This window comes from Serinus canaria, chromosome 25 (genome assembly GCF_022539315.1).
Source record: "Serinus canaria isolate serCan28SL12 chromosome 25, serCan2020, whole genome shotgun sequence".
Taxonomy (NCBI): domain Eukaryota; kingdom Metazoa; phylum Chordata; class Aves; order Passeriformes; family Fringillidae; genus Serinus; species Serinus canaria.
Genome location: NC_066338.1, coordinates 5,989,245 through 6,006,419, shown reverse-complemented (window position 1 = coordinate 6,006,419; position 17,175 = coordinate 5,989,245). Strand labels below are relative to the sequence as shown.

Below are 17,175 nucleotides of genomic sequence, written 5' to 3'. Positions count from 1 at the left end.
AGAGTAGATTCACCTTGAACACACTTCTGAAATCTGTTTAATTAACCAGAGAAGACCAAAAAACTTAAATAATCCCAAGGGACTTTTCTTGTTCAGGTGTTTTGAACAGATATTTATGAGCCTTTGTCAATGAATTCCTGAACTGAAGAGCTCAAGAAAGAAGAGGCCTCTGGAGGAGTAAAATTCATCAGCAACCTCCCAGTGGCTGAGGATCCATCCCCATGAGAGCAGCAATGAACAGAAATGGGCACAGCTTTGTGCTGCCCCAGCTCTGGGATGGGCCCTGGGCCTGGAGCAGGAGCAGCTCTGGAGGGCCCCAAGGCCGGGGCTCTTGTGCTGCCCTGGGCAGGTGGGATGGCAGCAGGGGCTGCAGAGCTCTCAGCACCTCAGCCAGAGGGGAGCAGGCACAGACAGGCAATTGCTGAGCATGGCCTGCGCTGGCCAGGGCTGACTGTGCCAAAGGCAGAGCTCAGCTGCCCTTGGGGGCTGCAGGAACAGTCCAGAGCCCAAAGAGCCTCCATGGCTGGGCTGGAGACCAAGGCTGCAGGAGGGAAATGCAGGGCTGCTGTGGGATGGGGAGGGCATTGAATTCCAGCACACACCTCAGCTCTCTGATGATCCTGGCACCATGCTGGGCCCTGTTCCAGATTGGAGCAGAGCAGATGTTGATAGGACAGGAGCCCTATGGGGCTGTCAGGGACCTGCAGCTTGCAAGGTGCTCTGCTCTCCCTCAGGTGCTCTGGGAGAGATCCAATCCCAGCTGGGCACCTCAGGGCACAAGTGGCACTGCCTGTTCATGGGCACACAGCTGATGTCTGCCTGGAAAGGGGCACAGGTGTTAATACCTGTTACTTTCATAATATACAAGTGAATCTTTATTATCTGGGTCACTTGAGTGCTCTTAAGGAATAGTAGAGTTTTCCAACCAGGAACAGGTATTTCCTCAAAGTGTACTGTTGACAGGAGAAGAAATACAAATCTTCCAATCTACTTGTGTCACCAGTATTCAGTCTGTTATTTAATTTCTCTTTTCCATCAGGTGTTCCCAGCTCTCCTGTTGAAATGGCCATGTCTGAGGACATCTCTTCTTCACTAGGCCTGCTGGAACTTTATTCTTCCCATTGCTCCCAGATTTTCTCCTCCAGATGCTCTGTGGTCATTCAAGGGCCTCTCAGCTGACTGGTTTCATGCTTTGAGCTGCAGGGAGGTGTCAAATTTTTCTGAAGTTAAATAAATATGTCAATAATCATTATCTTAATTATTTTTATATCAATCACTCAATTACCTTTTCTAATGTCTTAGTCTAAAACTGTTCCTGCACAGAAATCCCTTGGTGGACATGTCAGATGCTGCTGGGACATCCCAGAGAGCTGAGGGAAGAGCTGTGATGGGTATTGAACTGTTCCAGTGTTCAACTTGTGTTTGTTGGCATTAAACCTTTCTGTGAGTGTCACCAGGCCCTGAGCCCAAAAGAAACAAACCTGATGAGTTGTGGTTCCCACTGCAGGGGCTGCACTTGGACCTTGGCTCTGCACAGGAGAGCTCTTCATCCCCTTTCTCTTTTTTCCTATCTCTGAGCATGGAGGGAGCTCCTGACTTCAGTGTGTGACTGGTGTGTGCAAAGAGCAAATGTGGGCAGAATTGGGGCAGGGAGGGTTTGGGGGGACCTTGGGATCTGTGCTGGGCACAGAAGGTGTTTTCCATTGCTCTGAGAGTGTCTGCTCTGGAAAGTGGATTTAATATCCAGCAGAGGAATGACTTTTGCATTTGATGGAGCTGTGCCTTCCCTTTTTTTTGGCTGACAAGAAATGAACATCCCTCTGTGTCTCAGGCAGCTCCTTCTCCAAGGAGAGCAGGTGGGAGTTGGAGCCAAGGAGCTGAAAGCTGCAGGTGCAGCCTGGGCTGGAGGGAGGTCAGATTTGCACAAGGCTGCTCTGAGTGCCAGGGCTTGGAGGGGGGAAATGGTGGGGTGGGGGTAGGGACAGAGTCTGATTGATTGTCAGCCATGAAGGGTCTTGATTTTCATATCTATTCAAACTGCATGAGGAGGTACTTGGATTCAGTGTCAATTGGAGATTGCATATATCAATTTATTAACAAGGAAAAAATACCCTAAACAGCATGTAAAAAATATTTTCTCACTGTCATTTTAAATAGAATATATTCAGTTTGAATACACTACTGAAATCCAATTAACCACAAAAGATTTGAAAATTAAAATCAAAATATTTCCAGAGGCTTGGCTTGTTAAGGTGTTCTGAATGGTAATGAGCCCTGGGAGACTGAATTCCTGCACTGAAGAGCTGAAGGCTGAACAAGGCTCTGGAGCAGTGAAATTCAGCAGCAGCCCCCAAGGTGCTGAGGATGTCAGCAGCCCCCACTGAGGCCATCCCTGCCCAGAGCCCCTGGGGGAATGGGCAGACAAGGAGAGCGTCCCTGGGGCTGGGGCAGCACAACTCAGAGGCACCAGGGGCTCCAGCTGGGAAATGGAGTGTGGAATGGGGCTGGGAAAGCCCTGCCTGGGCTGGGCCAAGCAGGACAGACAAGCCCTGACCCTCATCCACTGAAAATCTCTCTCAAGAAGACATTTAAATGGAATTACAATTGTTTGTGTCCTCTGAGTTGGACTCACTGGAGAAATACCAACAAGAGATTCTCAGGAGCTCAAAACAACAAAACATCTTCTACTGGCAGCTTTAGAAAATCAGAGGAACTTTGGCAAAAGGTTTATTATGGCATTGTAGTGGTTTTGGTTTTTTATTTTAAGATTTTTCGAATCTTGAGATTTCTTAATTAATGTATTGATGAGTGTGGTGGCTTTTAGTGTCAGCTAATTATTTAGGTATTTATTTTGTTACGAGATGAGACTTGGAGAATGGTAAAGTAAACCTAAAATTTTAAAAGGATATACAGAAGATTTTATTAAAAATATATAAAAGGAAAAAAGTTAGTAAGAAATAAAAAAAACTCTTTAGAACACTTTTTTTCTTTTCAACTTATTATTTTACTGACAATGTAATGAAACGAAACTTAAAATTTCTAATTAGTTTACTACTTCTAGAATAGTATTTTTTTAGTTTACTTTGAGAGCGAAGTTTTTCTTGTAAAGATTATGGAGATTTTTTAATAAGAGAAAAAAATAGTGTTTTTGTGGTTCTTAATTTTGTCATGGATAACAGTTGCCTGGGAAACTTTGTTATTGTGAAGTTGTTTTTATTGCTACAAGCTCTTTTACAGCTTGTTGATGGGCCACGTTGACTATGGGGTATTGTTTTAAAGATTAGTTTTTTAAAGGTAAAAGTTTTCATTATTTAATTTTTAAATTATTTTTTATCCCTGGGAATAAAGATCTTCTCTTTGGGATACTGGATTATTTTGTTTCTCCTGCTTAAACTTTTGATGAAATTACAGTTATTTTAACATTTGTTTATTTTATCATGGAGGTTTTTATTTCATATTAATTTGATTTTTTTTAATAGTTTTATGTGTTATAAAGAAAAAGAGTTTTTTATTTATAGTTTATAGGATGATTTTAGTTTTAGGATTAAGGTATTTTGTCTTTTGTTTTAATTGGGTTTTAGTTTCTTCTTTACTGACTTGAAGCTGTTATGTTGTTTTTTTATATGCTTGCGTTTTGATTTTCTTTTACTTGAGGGGGAATTGAATTATTGAAAGAATTAACACCTGACCTGCCAGTAACTTGTGGTGCAAGTTGTGGTTGGGTTGTGTTAAGATTGGTTTTATGGTTGGTTTTTGGCTTTTTTTATGTTTAATTGTAGGATTATTTTGTATGGGTTTAGGTTGTAGGAGTTTGGTTTGAGTTGTGTTGGGGTGAGGGAACATGATGGTAAGATTTTAATAGGTGTGGCTGGCTTTGTTCTGGTTGGGGTTTTGTAGCCTCTTTTGTTTTCCTCTCTGGGAGTTATTGGGGTTTGGTTTGGTCAGAATGGGGCCAATGATGGGGGCAGCCTGGGGAGGGGAAGGGGCTCGGCCTACGGCAGGGCTGCTGGGTTTGGTTTGGTTTGGTTTGGTTTGGTTTGGTTTGGTTTGGTTTGGTTTGGTTTGGTTTGGTTTGGTTTGGTTTGGTTTGGTTGAGATGGGGGCTGGGGCCAGGGCCTGCTGCTTCTTTGCTGACTGGAAAAGAAAGAGGAGGTTCCTGGGTTTTTCAGTCTTTAACTGATGTGTTTCACACAGTTCAGTATCTCAGTGGTTTAACAGATTGTCACTTTAACAAAAAGTTTTGTATTACTTTTAAAAATTTAAGAATTTAAAAATTCTTCTCATGTCAAATCACGACAGACATTCAATTCACAAAAAACACTTCTCAAAGCATTGACTTGGCCCATTCGACTTCACAAATGCTAAGCCTGTTCAATTTAATATTAATAAAAATTTGCAGGAGAACAGAAAGAGAAGACACAGAAAGAGAGAAAGACAAAAAAGATGCAGAGGAGCACACACACAGCTACCAACTCCTGGATTCCAGTGGTGTTCAGATGGAAATTCCAAGAGGATGCAGGGTCAAGATGTGTGCTTGCTTGGGGTCAGCCTTGGTCTTCCTGGGCCCTTCCCCCAGGTGGGACTTGGGCTCATTTGGTCCCTCAGGAGCTGGGCTGGGGCTCCAGAGGTGGCTGTGGAGCATTGCCTGTGCTGTGCCAGGGACTGGCAGACACTGCTGGGCTGGGATAGAGGCTCTGGGGGGATTCGGGTTCCAGGGCAGGCAGGGCTGGGGTTCCAGGGCAGGGCAAGGCTGGACCTGCCCCTTCCTCCCCTCCAAACAAATGTTCCAGCCAACAATCTCCTCCAGTCTCTCAAAGTAAAGCAATGTTGGAGGTGATAATCCCAATTCTGACCATGGGCACCTGGCTGAGAAGGACAGTTCTTTTCCACACAAATGGAAGCACAGAGTCCCAGTCTTTGGAGAGCCTCACTAGGCCAAGGCCAGCCAGACTTGTCAGGAATGGCAGATTGTGTCTGGCAGCAGTCTTTGGATATAAAGAATTTTGGAGGTGGAACCCTAATCTTAGCCATGGGCACCTGGAGAAGCAGAACAGTTCTTTCCCAGAGGAAGGAAAGCATGGAGCCTTCCCAAGTGTTTCAGGGACAGATGAGAGGTGGCGCTTGTGAAACCATTGCCATCCAGTCTTGTCCTAGCAATATTCCAGGGACAATAATTATATCCAGGGATTGTTCCAGTGGGAACAATCCCTGGATATAAGGGAAAATCTCAATTCTGGCCATGGGTGCCTGGAGGAGAAGGACAGTTCTTTTCCATTGGGAAGGAAAGCATGGAGCTCCAGTGTTTCAGTAGCAGATGAGAAGAGACCCTCAACATGCCAAGGTCAGTTTGACCAGTCAGGCAGCCCATGGGAGGCCAAACCAGCCAGACCTGTTCTGTGTTCCCTTGCTTTTGTGAGGCCCTGCAGTATCACCATGGTCCCCTTGGTTCCATGGGGCCCCAGAGTATCACAATGGTGCTTTGATTCCATGGGGTCCAGCACTGTCACACTGGACCCTTCCTTCACTGGGATCCCACAGTGTCACAATGGTCCAAATGATTTCATGAGGCCTTGCAGTGTCACAATGGTCTCCATGCTTCCCCAGGCCTCACAATGACACATAACCCCTCTGTTCCATGAGCCCTGCAATGTCACAATCTCCACAGTATCACAATGGACCACTGATGACAGGAGGCCCCTCTGTGTCACCCTGGAGCTTTGGTTCCATGCAGCCCTGCAGTGTCACAATGAACCCTTGGTTCAGTGGGGTTCCACAATGTCACCATGGACCCCACATATTTCCACAAGGCCCTGCAGTGTCACAATGGACCTTTGGTTCCATGCAGCCCTGCAGGGTCACAAAGGCCTCTTTGTTTCACGAGCCCCCACAGTATCACAATGTCCCTCTTGGTTCTGTGGGGACCCCCAGGGTCACAATGGTCTCACTGGTTCCATGAGACTTCACAGTGTCACAATGCTTTGCTTATTCCATAGGGCCTCGTAGTGTCACAATGGTCTCCTTGGTGCCATGGTGCCCCACAGTGTCACAAAGGTCCCTTGGTTCCATGAGGCTGTGAAGTGTCACAATGGTCTCTCCCATCAGGTTCCCTGAGGCCTTGCGATGTCACAATGGACCTTTGGCACCGTTGTGAGACAATGGGGTCTCGCAGTGTCACAATGGCCCCTTGGTTCCAGGACACCCCAAAGTGTCACAATGGTCTCCACAGTTCCATGAGCTCCTGCAGTGTCACAATGAACCCTTGGTTGATGGAGTCCATCAGTATCACAATGATCCCTACATTCCATGGAACGACACAGCGTCAGTGCAGTCCCCTTAGTTCCATGAGGCCCAGCAATGTCACAGTGCTCTCCATGATTCCAAGGGACCCCCTCAGTGTCACACTGGTCCCTTGGTCTCACAGGGCCCCACAGTGTCACACTGGTCCCTTGTCTCACAGGGCCCCTCAGTGTCACACTGGTCCCTTGGTTCCATGGCCCTGTGCTGCTGCATTCCCCCCTCCCCTTCTCAGCCCGCCCTGCCAGCTCAGAAATGCTCCTTGGGCCTGGGCCTTGGCCAGCAGCCCCTGGGCTCAGCTCCTCTCAGCTCACCACAAACACTGTCTGCTCCAGGCACTGCTGCTGCCCAAACAGCTCCTGCTTCCTTTGGGAGCAGCCCTGGAACTGTTTGTGTTCCTTCAGTGGCACAACATCCCTGTTCTCCCAGTGCCAAAGAAAGCTGCTGGTGCCAAGTGTGGCCAGGATGAACCATGGCTGGGACTGCAGCCCCTCTCGTGGGGCCCTGCACACAGCGCTCCAAAAGGAGCCCTTGGAGCTCTCCTGGGCCAGCGACTCCCTCTGGGTGGGGCCTCTCCCAGCCGGGAACTCTCCCGTTTGCTGCACTCGGGGATCCTGAACAACCACAGAGCCTGGGCTGATCCCCCACTGCTCCAGGCTCAGCCCTTGGCCTGCTGGGGAGATGCCAAAGGATCCACAGGGAGCATTCCCTGCCCTCAGGGGAATTTCTCCCAGGTGCCTTGCACTGACTCTGTGTGTCTGTGTGCACACAGGAGTGCCTGTGCTGGGGAAATGGGGCAGAAATGCTGCTCTCTGAGGGGTTTGAGTGCCTTGCATAGCTGAGTCAGTCAGGCCTGTAAGTGAGGTTAAATCACAAGCTGTAGCTAAGTTAAATGCTGCTAAGTATTGTTTTTTTCCTAAGGTGTTATATTTATTATAACTTATAAGCTAAGTGCAATATTGTTTAGTGTAATTCCCACGTTAAATTGCAAAGTGATATGTTATAATTTAGGTTAAATACTATTAAGCCATGTTCTTTTGCTAAATTGTGAAATTGAAGGTATCAGTTAAGGTTAAGGTATAGGTGAAGTCCTGTTAAGTTGGAGCTCTGTTCAGCTTTTATCTCTTTATTCCTTTTATCCTTGCCCTCACTGTCCTTGAGTCACACAAACACAGGGACAGTTCTCTGATCATTTCTGGTTTGATTGCCTGGATTTTGTTTGGTTTTGTTGTTGCTTTGTTTCCCTGCTGTGCCTGAAATGTCCAGTCAGAAGCAGAGTAACCCTTGCCAAGGAATTTTGTGGTCTTGTTGCTTAATATTAAATCTAGTTTTTGCTGATCCCTTGATGGGGATTTTTTTAAGCACTCTCAAGTCCTCTTTCGGAGCAGGGTGAAGGAGCACTGGCCCTGGGGGACACGAGGAAGCTTCTGGGAAGGTCCCTGTCCCCCTGTCCCACCCCCATGGCCCCGTCCCCCCATCCCCATGTCAGGCTCTGGGGTCGATCTCGTGGAACATCCTCTGGGGGAGGCTGCGGCACCGGGGGCGGGGAGACCCGGGGGGACAGGGGACCCTGCTGGGCACGAGCAGGGTTGGACTGCTCTGGGGGGGCTGTGAGGGGGGACAGGGCAGAGTGACCTCCCCAGTGACCTATCACAGCTCTGTGATGTCACTCAGCCCATGTGATGTCACACAGCACGTTTGTGATGTCACAGTGCCAATGCTGTGATATCACCCTGAGGTGTGATACAGCTCTACTGTGACATCTCAGAAGACCCTGCGATGTCACTGTCTTTGCTTTCATGTCACAGCCTGCTCTATGATGTCACAGTCATCCAGTGATGTCATCACTTACTCCCTGATGTCGTGGAGCCCCCTATATGATGGCAGAGTCTGCTCTATGGCCTCACACCCTGCTCTGTGATCTCACACCCAGCTCTGTGGTGCCTCAACCCTCTCAGTGATGTTACAAAAGTCTCTCTGTGATGACATAATGCCAGTCTGTAATGTCACAGCACACACTTTGACCTTACAATCCGCTCTATGATGTCATACAGCCATGTCATGATGTCACAGCCTGCTCTGTGTTGTCACAGAGGAGGCTGTGACATCATGTGATCACCCCTCTATGGTGTTGTAGCTGCTCAATGACTTCACACAAAAAATTCTGTGGTTTCATAGCCCAATCTCTGACTTCATACAGCCCACTCTGTGCTGTCACACAGCCCCTTGCTGACATCGCAGCTGCTCTGTGCCTCTATGACACAGCCACAGAGGTGCTGCTGTGACACAGCCCCCTCTGGGACATCCCACAGCCCCTGCCAGTGTTGAGCCCCTGGGAGCTCTGTCTGTGCCCTGCTGGTGTCCCTGAGGTGCCCTGGCAGTGCCCCAGCCCTGCTGGGCTGTGCACAGGAGCTGCTCCTGCCCAGAGCTGTCTCTCTGCAGCGCTGCCCTGGCCAGGAGCTGCCTCTGGGCCAGGAGCCCAGCCCAGCTCAGCAGCACAGACACAGCACAAGGACTTGAATGACCCTCTGAGGCTTTGGTGCTCTTTGCATCAGACTCAGTCCCTCAGAGTGTGCTCAAAGAACTTCTCAAGAACTCAAAATCAGATTCAAAGTTCAAACTCTCTTTAACTTTAATTGCGTCCAGCTGAGGGACACAACTCCTGTGAAAGTGTCCCCAGGTTCCAGGTAGAGCAGAACACTGGAGGCAGTGATGGCAGGTGGGGACAAGCAAGGCAAAGGTGTCTCTGGTGCTGAGCACACCTGGATGTGTTTCAGGAATGCAAAGGGCCAAGGCCTGAGCCCCAGCCCCTGTCAAGGCAGATCCTGTCCCTCCCTCAGTGCTCAGGGCTCTTCCCAGGATGGGCACTGGCATGTGGGGATGGGCAATGCCAAGGGCAGGACCATGGGGCAGCCCCTGCCAGGCTGCTGAGCAGGGACAAGGAGGCAATGAGGCCCCAGGGCTGCCAGGGTCACTTGTCCCCTCCTTGTGGCCTCAGGCCCAGGGCCAGCAGCCATGGCCAAAGTGCTGCCCAAGTTGGCTCTGTCAGGGCCTGCAGCTGCTGCCCATCCCTGTGCCCTGTGCAGCCCAGGCTGTCCCACGGTGTCCCTGCCCTGGCCTCTGTCCCTGCAGGCTGTGCTCATCCCCCGGCTGCCCCTCCTGGCCGGCCCCTTCCTTTGCTGACAGCTCTGCCTCCTGCCTGCCTCTGCCTGCCCACACAAAGCCTTGGGCTGCTCCAGGCTCCTTCTGGGGACGTGCTGCACCACAGCCCTGCCCTGGCAGGGAAATTCCTTTCTCCTCATGTCCACTCTGGGCTTCCCCAGCTGCTTTTGGTGCCATTATTTCTTTCTCTGGCTGATTTATACAATGAAGAAAAGCTCCAGTCTCTCTGGAACCACCCTTCAGTCCCTCCCAGGCTACTCCTGTTCCATCCTCAGTCTCCACATCAAGGAACCCAGAGTCCTCAACCTCTCCCTGCTGGTTCTGTGATGAGGCCTCCAAATCCCATCTTGGGAGATTTTTGGTTCCTTTCCAAGATCTGTGAAAGCGGGAAAATAGTGATCAAAGTTATTTTCTCCCAAATCTTGCAGTGACAGATCAGGGTCAATATCTTTAAACTGAAAGAGAGTGGATTTACATTTGGTAGAAGGAGGAAATATTTTCCAACTATGAGAGTGGCACAAAACTGCAAGTGGTTTTCCAGAGTAGTGGATTCCCCATCCCAGGAATGCTCCAAGATCAGGAGCTTTGTGCAACCTGACCCAATGAAACCCTCTCATCCCCAGTGACAGAATTCCTGTAGTGTGGGTTCTCTGATGTGCTGGGTGCCCTCACAACACTTCTGGCCAGAATGTCTGCTGAGGGCAGCCAGGCTGCTGCAGGGGCAGTGACCTCACAGCCATCACCATGGCAGCCCTAGCCCTGGGCCTGGCCCTGCCCTTCCCTCTGCCCCTGCCTTGTCTCTGCTGGCATCAAGAGTTTTGTCATTAATATCTTGTCCCCAGGGTGCTGGGGCCAATGGCTTCCCAGTCAGGCTCCTGGAGCAGAAGTGGCTTTTCAGAGGCCAGCCAGAAATGAGCCCTGAGGCAGCAGCTCTGCAGTGGTGCCCACCAGGCCGGGGTGCCAAGGGAGGCTTCTGGCCATGCCCTGCCAGCAGCTGCTGCTGCCAAGGTGCCCTTGGTGCCTCAGGCTCTCCCTGGCACAGCTCCCAGCACGGCACTCTGCCCTTGTGCCCGAGGCCTTCCCTGGGCTGGGGCTGGCCTGGGGCTTTTCCTGCAGTGGGACCTGCCCTGCTCATGGCACAGGAAAGGCAATTCCTGCTGGAGCAGGAGGCTCTGCCTGCAGTGGGCTCCAACAACTCCAGGAGGGCCCTCTTGACTTCAAAATTGCCTCCTAGAGCAGAATATTCTAATAACTGTTATAGTTCCTGTACTGTGGAGTAAATAACTCTGGTTAAGATCCCTCTGTCTAATCATGATCAGAATCATTCAGAGCTGTATTTAAATAAATTTATCTGGTATTCCATCATTAATCCTGTGGGACAAATTGCATTAAAGTTCAATTCCACCTGTCCAATCTTTGACATCTTTAACAAATGCTGGGTCTGGGATTGGATCCAGCACCTCCCAGTCTCCTCCCTTAGAAGGAATTTTAGAAGTCCAGGGGCCCTGCAGGGGCTGTTGGGCATCATTTCTGTACCTCATTACTCAGCGGGCGTTTCTCTATTAAAGAAATAATGCTTTTGCCTGAAGCTCCCACTGTGCCCATGAAAGGAACCCCTGTGAGTGGCTGTGACATCCCGGCTCTTTGGCAGCCTGGGCACTCCTGGGATGTCACCGTGGAGCCCCCGTGAGTGCCTGTGACAGATCGGTGCCTTTGCAGCCCAAGGTCCCCTGGGATGTCACCATGGAATGGCTGTGACTGCCTATGACCACACGGCTCTTTACCATGCCCAGAAAGTCCTGGGAGGTCTCCATGGAGCCCCTGACTCTGCCTGTGACATTCCAGCTCTTCAACAGCCTGGAGACTCTTGGAAAGTCCCCGTGGACCCCCTCTGAGGGCCTGTGACAAATCTGATCCTCAGCAGGCAGCCATCACCAGCCACCTGTTGCTATGGTCAGTTTCCATGGCAACCATCACCAGCCCCCTGTTGCTATGGTCAGTTTCCATGGCAACCATCATAAGCCCCCTGTTGCTATGGTGAGTTACCATGGCAACCATCACCAGCCCCCTGTTGCTATGCTCAGTCCCTCAGCAGCTCCATGGAGAACCCATGCCAGGGGTGGTTGCCATGGACACCAGCTCAGGCCTGCAGAGCCTGTTGCCATGGCAACCGCTGGCAGTCCCATCCCCAGCTCATGGGATCCCAGAACCACAGAATTGGCTGAGTTGGGAGGGACCCATCAGGATCCTCAAGTCCAACTGCTGGCCCTGCACAGGACACCCCAGCAATGCCAGCCTGGGCCTGGCAGCGCTGTCCAAACGCTGCTGGAGCTCAGAGAGCCCTGGAGCTGGGACCCTTCCCTGGGGAGCCTGGGCAGGGCCCCAGCAGCCTCTGGGGAAAAACCTTTCCCTGAGATCCAACCTAAGCCTGCCCCGACTCAGCTGCAGCCGTTCCCTCCAGTCCTGTGCCTGGGCACCAGAGGGAAGAGGTTCCCAGAGCCCCAGCCAGGGACCCGCTCCCAAGGCTGTTGCCATGGCCACCAGGGCTGGGACCAGCTGGGATGCTCGGTTTCCACGGGCCAGGGTTCAGGAATGGGATTCCCCAATTTCCTGGTCCTGCTAAAACTGCACTGCCCTCACTGCCCTCCCACCTCTCATGGAAAGCACAAAAGGCAAAGACCCCAGGCTGGAATAAGAACAATTTATTGGGAACAGAAACAAGATGAAGAATAAACAAGAACAGAAAAAATATTGACAACAGAAGGAATAAGAAAATCAACTTAAAGGGAAAACTACAACATCAACGGCTGACTCTTCCTGGCCACGTGTTTCCTCCTGCCTGGAAAGGACACCCTTCTCCTCAGGCAGAGAGAGAGAGAGAGAGTCCCTTTCCTTTCCTCTGGCAATGACCTGAGGTGGGAGTGAATGTAATGTCACACCATGGCCAGACCCTCATGTGCTTCAATCCCACATTATGTCACTGGCAGGGGCAGGAAAAGGTACAGGTGTCTTCCCAGCATGGATCATGGGGAACACGGATAACCAGGGCTCTTCCCAGCATGGGACCTCCAATAGGGGATGAAGCTGCAGCAGTGCATGAAGAGCACTGCAGTGGGAGCACTCGCAGGGCTTCCCTTACTGGTGCCTCCGTTGGTGTTGGGTCAAGTGAGACCTCTGGGTGAAGCTCTTCCCACAGTGGGGACACTCGTAGGGCCTCTCCCCAGTGTGGATGCGCCGGTGCCTGATGAGGGTGGATTTGCATTGAAGCCCTTCCCGCAGTCAGGGCAGCAGAAGGGCCTCTCATCCGTGTGGATCTGCTCATGCTGGAGGAGATTGGAGCTGTTCTGAAACGTCTTCCCACATGTGGGGCACTCGTAGGGCCTCTCCCCGGTGTGGATGCGCCGGTGGGTGACGAGGGTGGAGTTGCGGTCGAAGCCCTTCCCACAGTCAGGGCAGCGGAAGGGCCTCTCATCTGTGTGGATCCGCTCATGCTGGAGGAGATTGGAGCTGGTGTGAAACCTCTTCTCACATGTAGGACACTCGTAGGGCCTCTCCCCAGCGTGGATGAGCCGGTGGGTGACGAGTTCTGAGCTGTAGCTGAAGCCCTTCCCGCACTCTCCACACTCGTAGGGCCATTCCCCGGTGTGAATCATCTGGTGGCAGATCAGGTGGGAGCTGTGCCTGAAGCTCTTCCCACACTCCAGGCACTTGTAGGGCTTCTCTTCCACAAGGTTCTGCTGTGGGGATTTGTCCTCCCTGCTCTCCATCCTCTGCTCCTTCCCTGGGGGAGGAAGGACAAGGAGAGGATGGGATTTGTCTCTGTGCCAGAATGAAGGGGAAGGAGTTCCCCCAGTGCATCCCCAGCAGGACGGCGTTGGCACCAGTGTTGTCCTGCAGCCGGGGGCCATGCCAGGCTGGGAGATGGAGCAGGAGAGAGGGGGAAAGGGGCACTGACTTCCTCCTCACCTGCCTGGCTGTCCTGGGGCATTGTGTCAGTTTGAAAAGACAGGTGTCTGCTAAGGATGGCAGGAGCCTCCCTTGAAATGGAAAATGTTAAACCCCTCCCTTGGAATTACAATTTTCAAAATAAGGGGCTGTCAATCAAAAGCTATGGGAATAGGAATAACAGTTCTTTAGTAGGAACATTAAAATTACAAATGCAATAGTAAAAAAAACTACTTACAGAGTCAGAATACCACCTGACACACTGTGGGTCAGGGTGTTGGCAGCACTCCCGTTAAATGGTGGCTGCCGTCCTCCTGCAGTGACAGATGTGGATTTGTTGGAGCTGGGATCCTGTAGAAGGGTGGAATTTTCCTCTGGAGGTCCAGTGGTGCTGTCGATGGGCCTGGTCTTCCTCTGGGATCCAGTGGAGCTGAAAGCTGCTCTTCTGGGAATCCTGTGGGAGAAGGCTGCCTCTGTTGTTCACATTCTCAGCTTATATCCAGGTAGGAATGCTTGGCTCCTCCCTCTGGGCGGAGCACCTCACAATGGGAGGATGGAATATTTATCAGTCCTGAAGTGACACTCAATGGCCCATTAAGAGAAGATATCTCCCCAGAGGGAGGATTCCTTGTGGAAGAGATAAAGTAAACTGCTCAATTCACAGATGATACCTGCCCCACCTTTAACAGATGGTAACAGATTGTATACACAGCCAGCTAAAGCTGAGACACTGTTCCAGCCTTGGAAAGCAGGATTTGGTACCAGGACTTGTTAGGGAATGCAACCCTGACTGAAGGCAGAGATAGAATCTCCAGAGCCTGCAGCCAGAAATGGAGAGTTGAGTGATAATCATTTCAGCATCTTCTCTTTTGAAAGTATTTTCTAATGATTTTTTGCTTTGCCTATCTAATACTTTTGTAATTTTTGGCAAATTTTCAATATCTAAAATTCACTGTTCCTTAAGTGAAGTTGGTGTCTGTGTCTTTGGTGCTGACCCTGCCCACCAGGGACACAGGGCCCCATCCTGCCTAGGTGTTACCTGGGAAGACAAAAACCCTCCAAATGTCCCTCCTTCCTCTTTGTTCTCCCCACATGATACCCTGATCATGATGTCCTATGGTCTGGGGTGTCCCCAGGGTCAGCTGGGGTCACCTGTCCTGGCTGTGTCCCCTCCCAACCTCCCCCCCAGCCCCAGCCCCTCCGCAGCGTGGCCGGACGAGGGGCAGGACAGGCCTTGGCTCAGTGCGAGCTCAGCAAGAACAAAACCATCTCTGTGTGCTCAGCCCTGTGCTCAGCACCGGCCCCGCATTTCCTCCACTCCCAGCCCGGACCCCCCTTTCCCACCCCTCTGCAGCACCGGCTGCTGGGTGGGGGAGCCCCCGATCGGCCCCAGGGGTGGGCAGGGGGCTCGGGGACCCCCCCGGTGCGGATCCGTCCCCCCGGCCCGAGCCCCAAATTCCGCTCCAGGGCCGCTGGGCTCTGCGGGTCTGCCTGGCAACCGGTGAGTCATCAGTGAGAAAAGCTCTGGTTGGCTGGAAATTGTTTAGTGCGTTCTCTGATTGGCTGGAATTGTGAAAGGCGCTGTGCCCTGCGGGTGTCCCTGGGAGCTGCGGAGTCCGGACTCTGGGCCGGAGCCTTTTCCTCTTTCTTTCTCTCCCTCTGAGACCTTCTTTCTGTCACACTGAGACCACTTTCCTATTTCTTTCTCCCCCCCCCGCCACCCAAAACCTCTTTCCTATTTCTCTCTCTCTTTGAGACCTCTGTCCGATTTTTTTCTCTCTCTCTCTCCGTCCCAGCCAAGAAAAGATGTTCCTGCCCTCGCCGGCAAAGCTCTTAAGAAGGACCCAAAAGCTACGTGGAGCAAGATCCTACAGTGACATTTCACTGCCAGCCTGAAATAAACAGGGCAGGAGATTTTCCTCCTTTTTAATGCCTTTATTAAAGTGATCAGCTCAAAAATGGGGGTTTTGGCAGATCCGTGGAGTTCTGCAGCCGCTCCCAGCAGTGACTCAGAACAGGAATATTTGCAGCTCTGTCCCCAAGGGGGCAGAGCCAGGAGTCCTGTCCTCACAAACCCTGGGTATACCCTACTCACAAGGCAGTGGGGTATACCCAGGGTTTCAGTTTGGGTTGTCAGTCCAGCGGGTCCTGGGTCTGACTGGCATCGTTTGTAGTTGGGGCGAGGAGTGACCGAGGGTCTCAGTGTCTCTGCCAGCTTCGGACCTCGGCCCTGCTGTCCAAACACCACCCTGACCTCTCAATTCTGCTTTGGCTCGCCTCTTTTGGGGTATTTTCCAGGATTTGGTAAAGGTCCTGTCCCAAGGCAGTCTGGTTTGGAGGCAAATTTGCATATCTCCTGAGATGCAAATATCTCCCTCTCCCCACCGTCCGGGGGAGGGTTGTCATCCTTCTGGCAGCAGGCTAGGGTGGTGCTGAAAAACAAGAATCCTCCACAATAGAGAGTCAAATGGCGATACTTAAGGATACTTAACTGGCAATTACAACATTTCACTAACAAAGAACTCCTGGCCAACGGTCAACTCTCAGATCAACTCAAAAACTCCTCTGCTGCTCCTTCTCTTAATAAAAAGGGTAACAGTTTTTTGTTCATATCACAGCCTTCAAACCTTCACCCATGGCTGTTGTAGCTCGTGGATTGGGAATTAAATCAGGGCAGGGTCTTTGGTGGGAGCTGCCCTGGGTCAAGGGAGACACTGAGAGAGAAACAGAGCAGGCAGAGAAAGGCAGAAGAGAAAGGAGGGCACAAACACAATCAGCTGAGAAGGTGGCACTCTGAAACAGAAACTGGAACTGACTGAAAATGAACAGAACAGAAATAAATAATTTTGTAACTTTATTTCCTATCAGAATACAATTTCCACCCTTTCTCAAAACCCCCTCCCAGTGCCATTCAGCAGGACTGTCAGAAAGTCTTTCATTCTGAATTGATGTTCCAGGCTGCAGCCACAAGCAAACAGGGAATGGGGATTTTCCTGCTCCTGGGGAGCTTGACATCCTCAGTGGAGGATGAAATAAATAGGGCAGGAGATCTTTCTCCTTTTTAATGTGTCGCCCTGATTTTGTAAAACTTTGTAAAGCCTTCTGATGTTTATATTCTTTCAACAAACGTTCTCACACACAATTCTGTAAATAACCTATGTTTTGCATTCTTTCATGGAGGTGGAGAGAATTGATGGACCCTTGGTCTGTCCAGTGGCATTGGAGAGGTGGCACTGTCACCCTCCAATCCACTGTCACCTTTGGAAAACTATTAATGTTGGAGTCAGAAAATAAAGGTCCTCTTTTTTTGTTCCCCTCGAGAGCAGCAGTGTCTGTGTCATCATTTCGTGCCTTATCTCAACAGGGTGTCAGGTTATATCCTGACTCTGTCAGCTTAAGACAGTGTTTCTGTATCATTGCCTTATTCTTAATTTTCTTATTAAATTGTTCTTGTAATTTTGGCTGGCTCTCCCTCTGGTTTGCCTTCAAAATTCAGTGTGCTCATCCCTTCTTTCCTCCCAAAATAGGACATCCCACCCTGAAACCTTCACCAGATGGAGGAGAAGGCTGTGAGGAAGAAGAAGATGGACACCAAGGCAGGTGAGGAGGAAGTCAGTGCCCCTTTTCCCCTCTCTCTTGTGCCATCTCCCAGCCCAGCATGGCCCCCCGCTGCAGAACAACCCTGCTCCTGACCCTGTCCTGCTGGGGATGCACTGGGGGGTATCCTTCCCCTTCCCTGTGGCACAGAGGTAAATCCCATCCTCTCCTTGTCCC

At 50.8% G+C, this 17,175-nt stretch overlaps 1 protein-coding gene and 2 pseudogenes across 1 annotated transcript in view; 1 reads left to right on the top strand and 2 right to left on the bottom strand.

Moving 5' to 3' along the window:
- LOC115485198 (uncharacterized) overlaps positions 1–17,175 on the bottom strand; it is a 2,106,330-nt gene that overhangs the window by 462,060 nt on the left and 1,627,095 nt on the right. The window contains 3 exon segments of the mRNA XM_050983901.1: positions 11,343–11,347; positions 12,596–12,716; positions 12,719–13,177. Coding sequence (XP_050839858.1) covers positions 11,343–11,347; positions 12,596–12,716; positions 12,719–13,177 — 585 coding nt within the window.
- The window catches only part of LOC103825013 (zinc finger protein 208-like), a 742,626-nt pseudogene that overhangs the window by 129,422 nt on the left and 596,029 nt on the right, over positions 1–17,175 (top strand).
- The window catches only part of LOC115485058 (serine/threonine-protein kinase pim-1-like), a 213,710-nt pseudogene that overhangs the window by 192,108 nt on the left and 4,427 nt on the right, over positions 1–17,175 (bottom strand).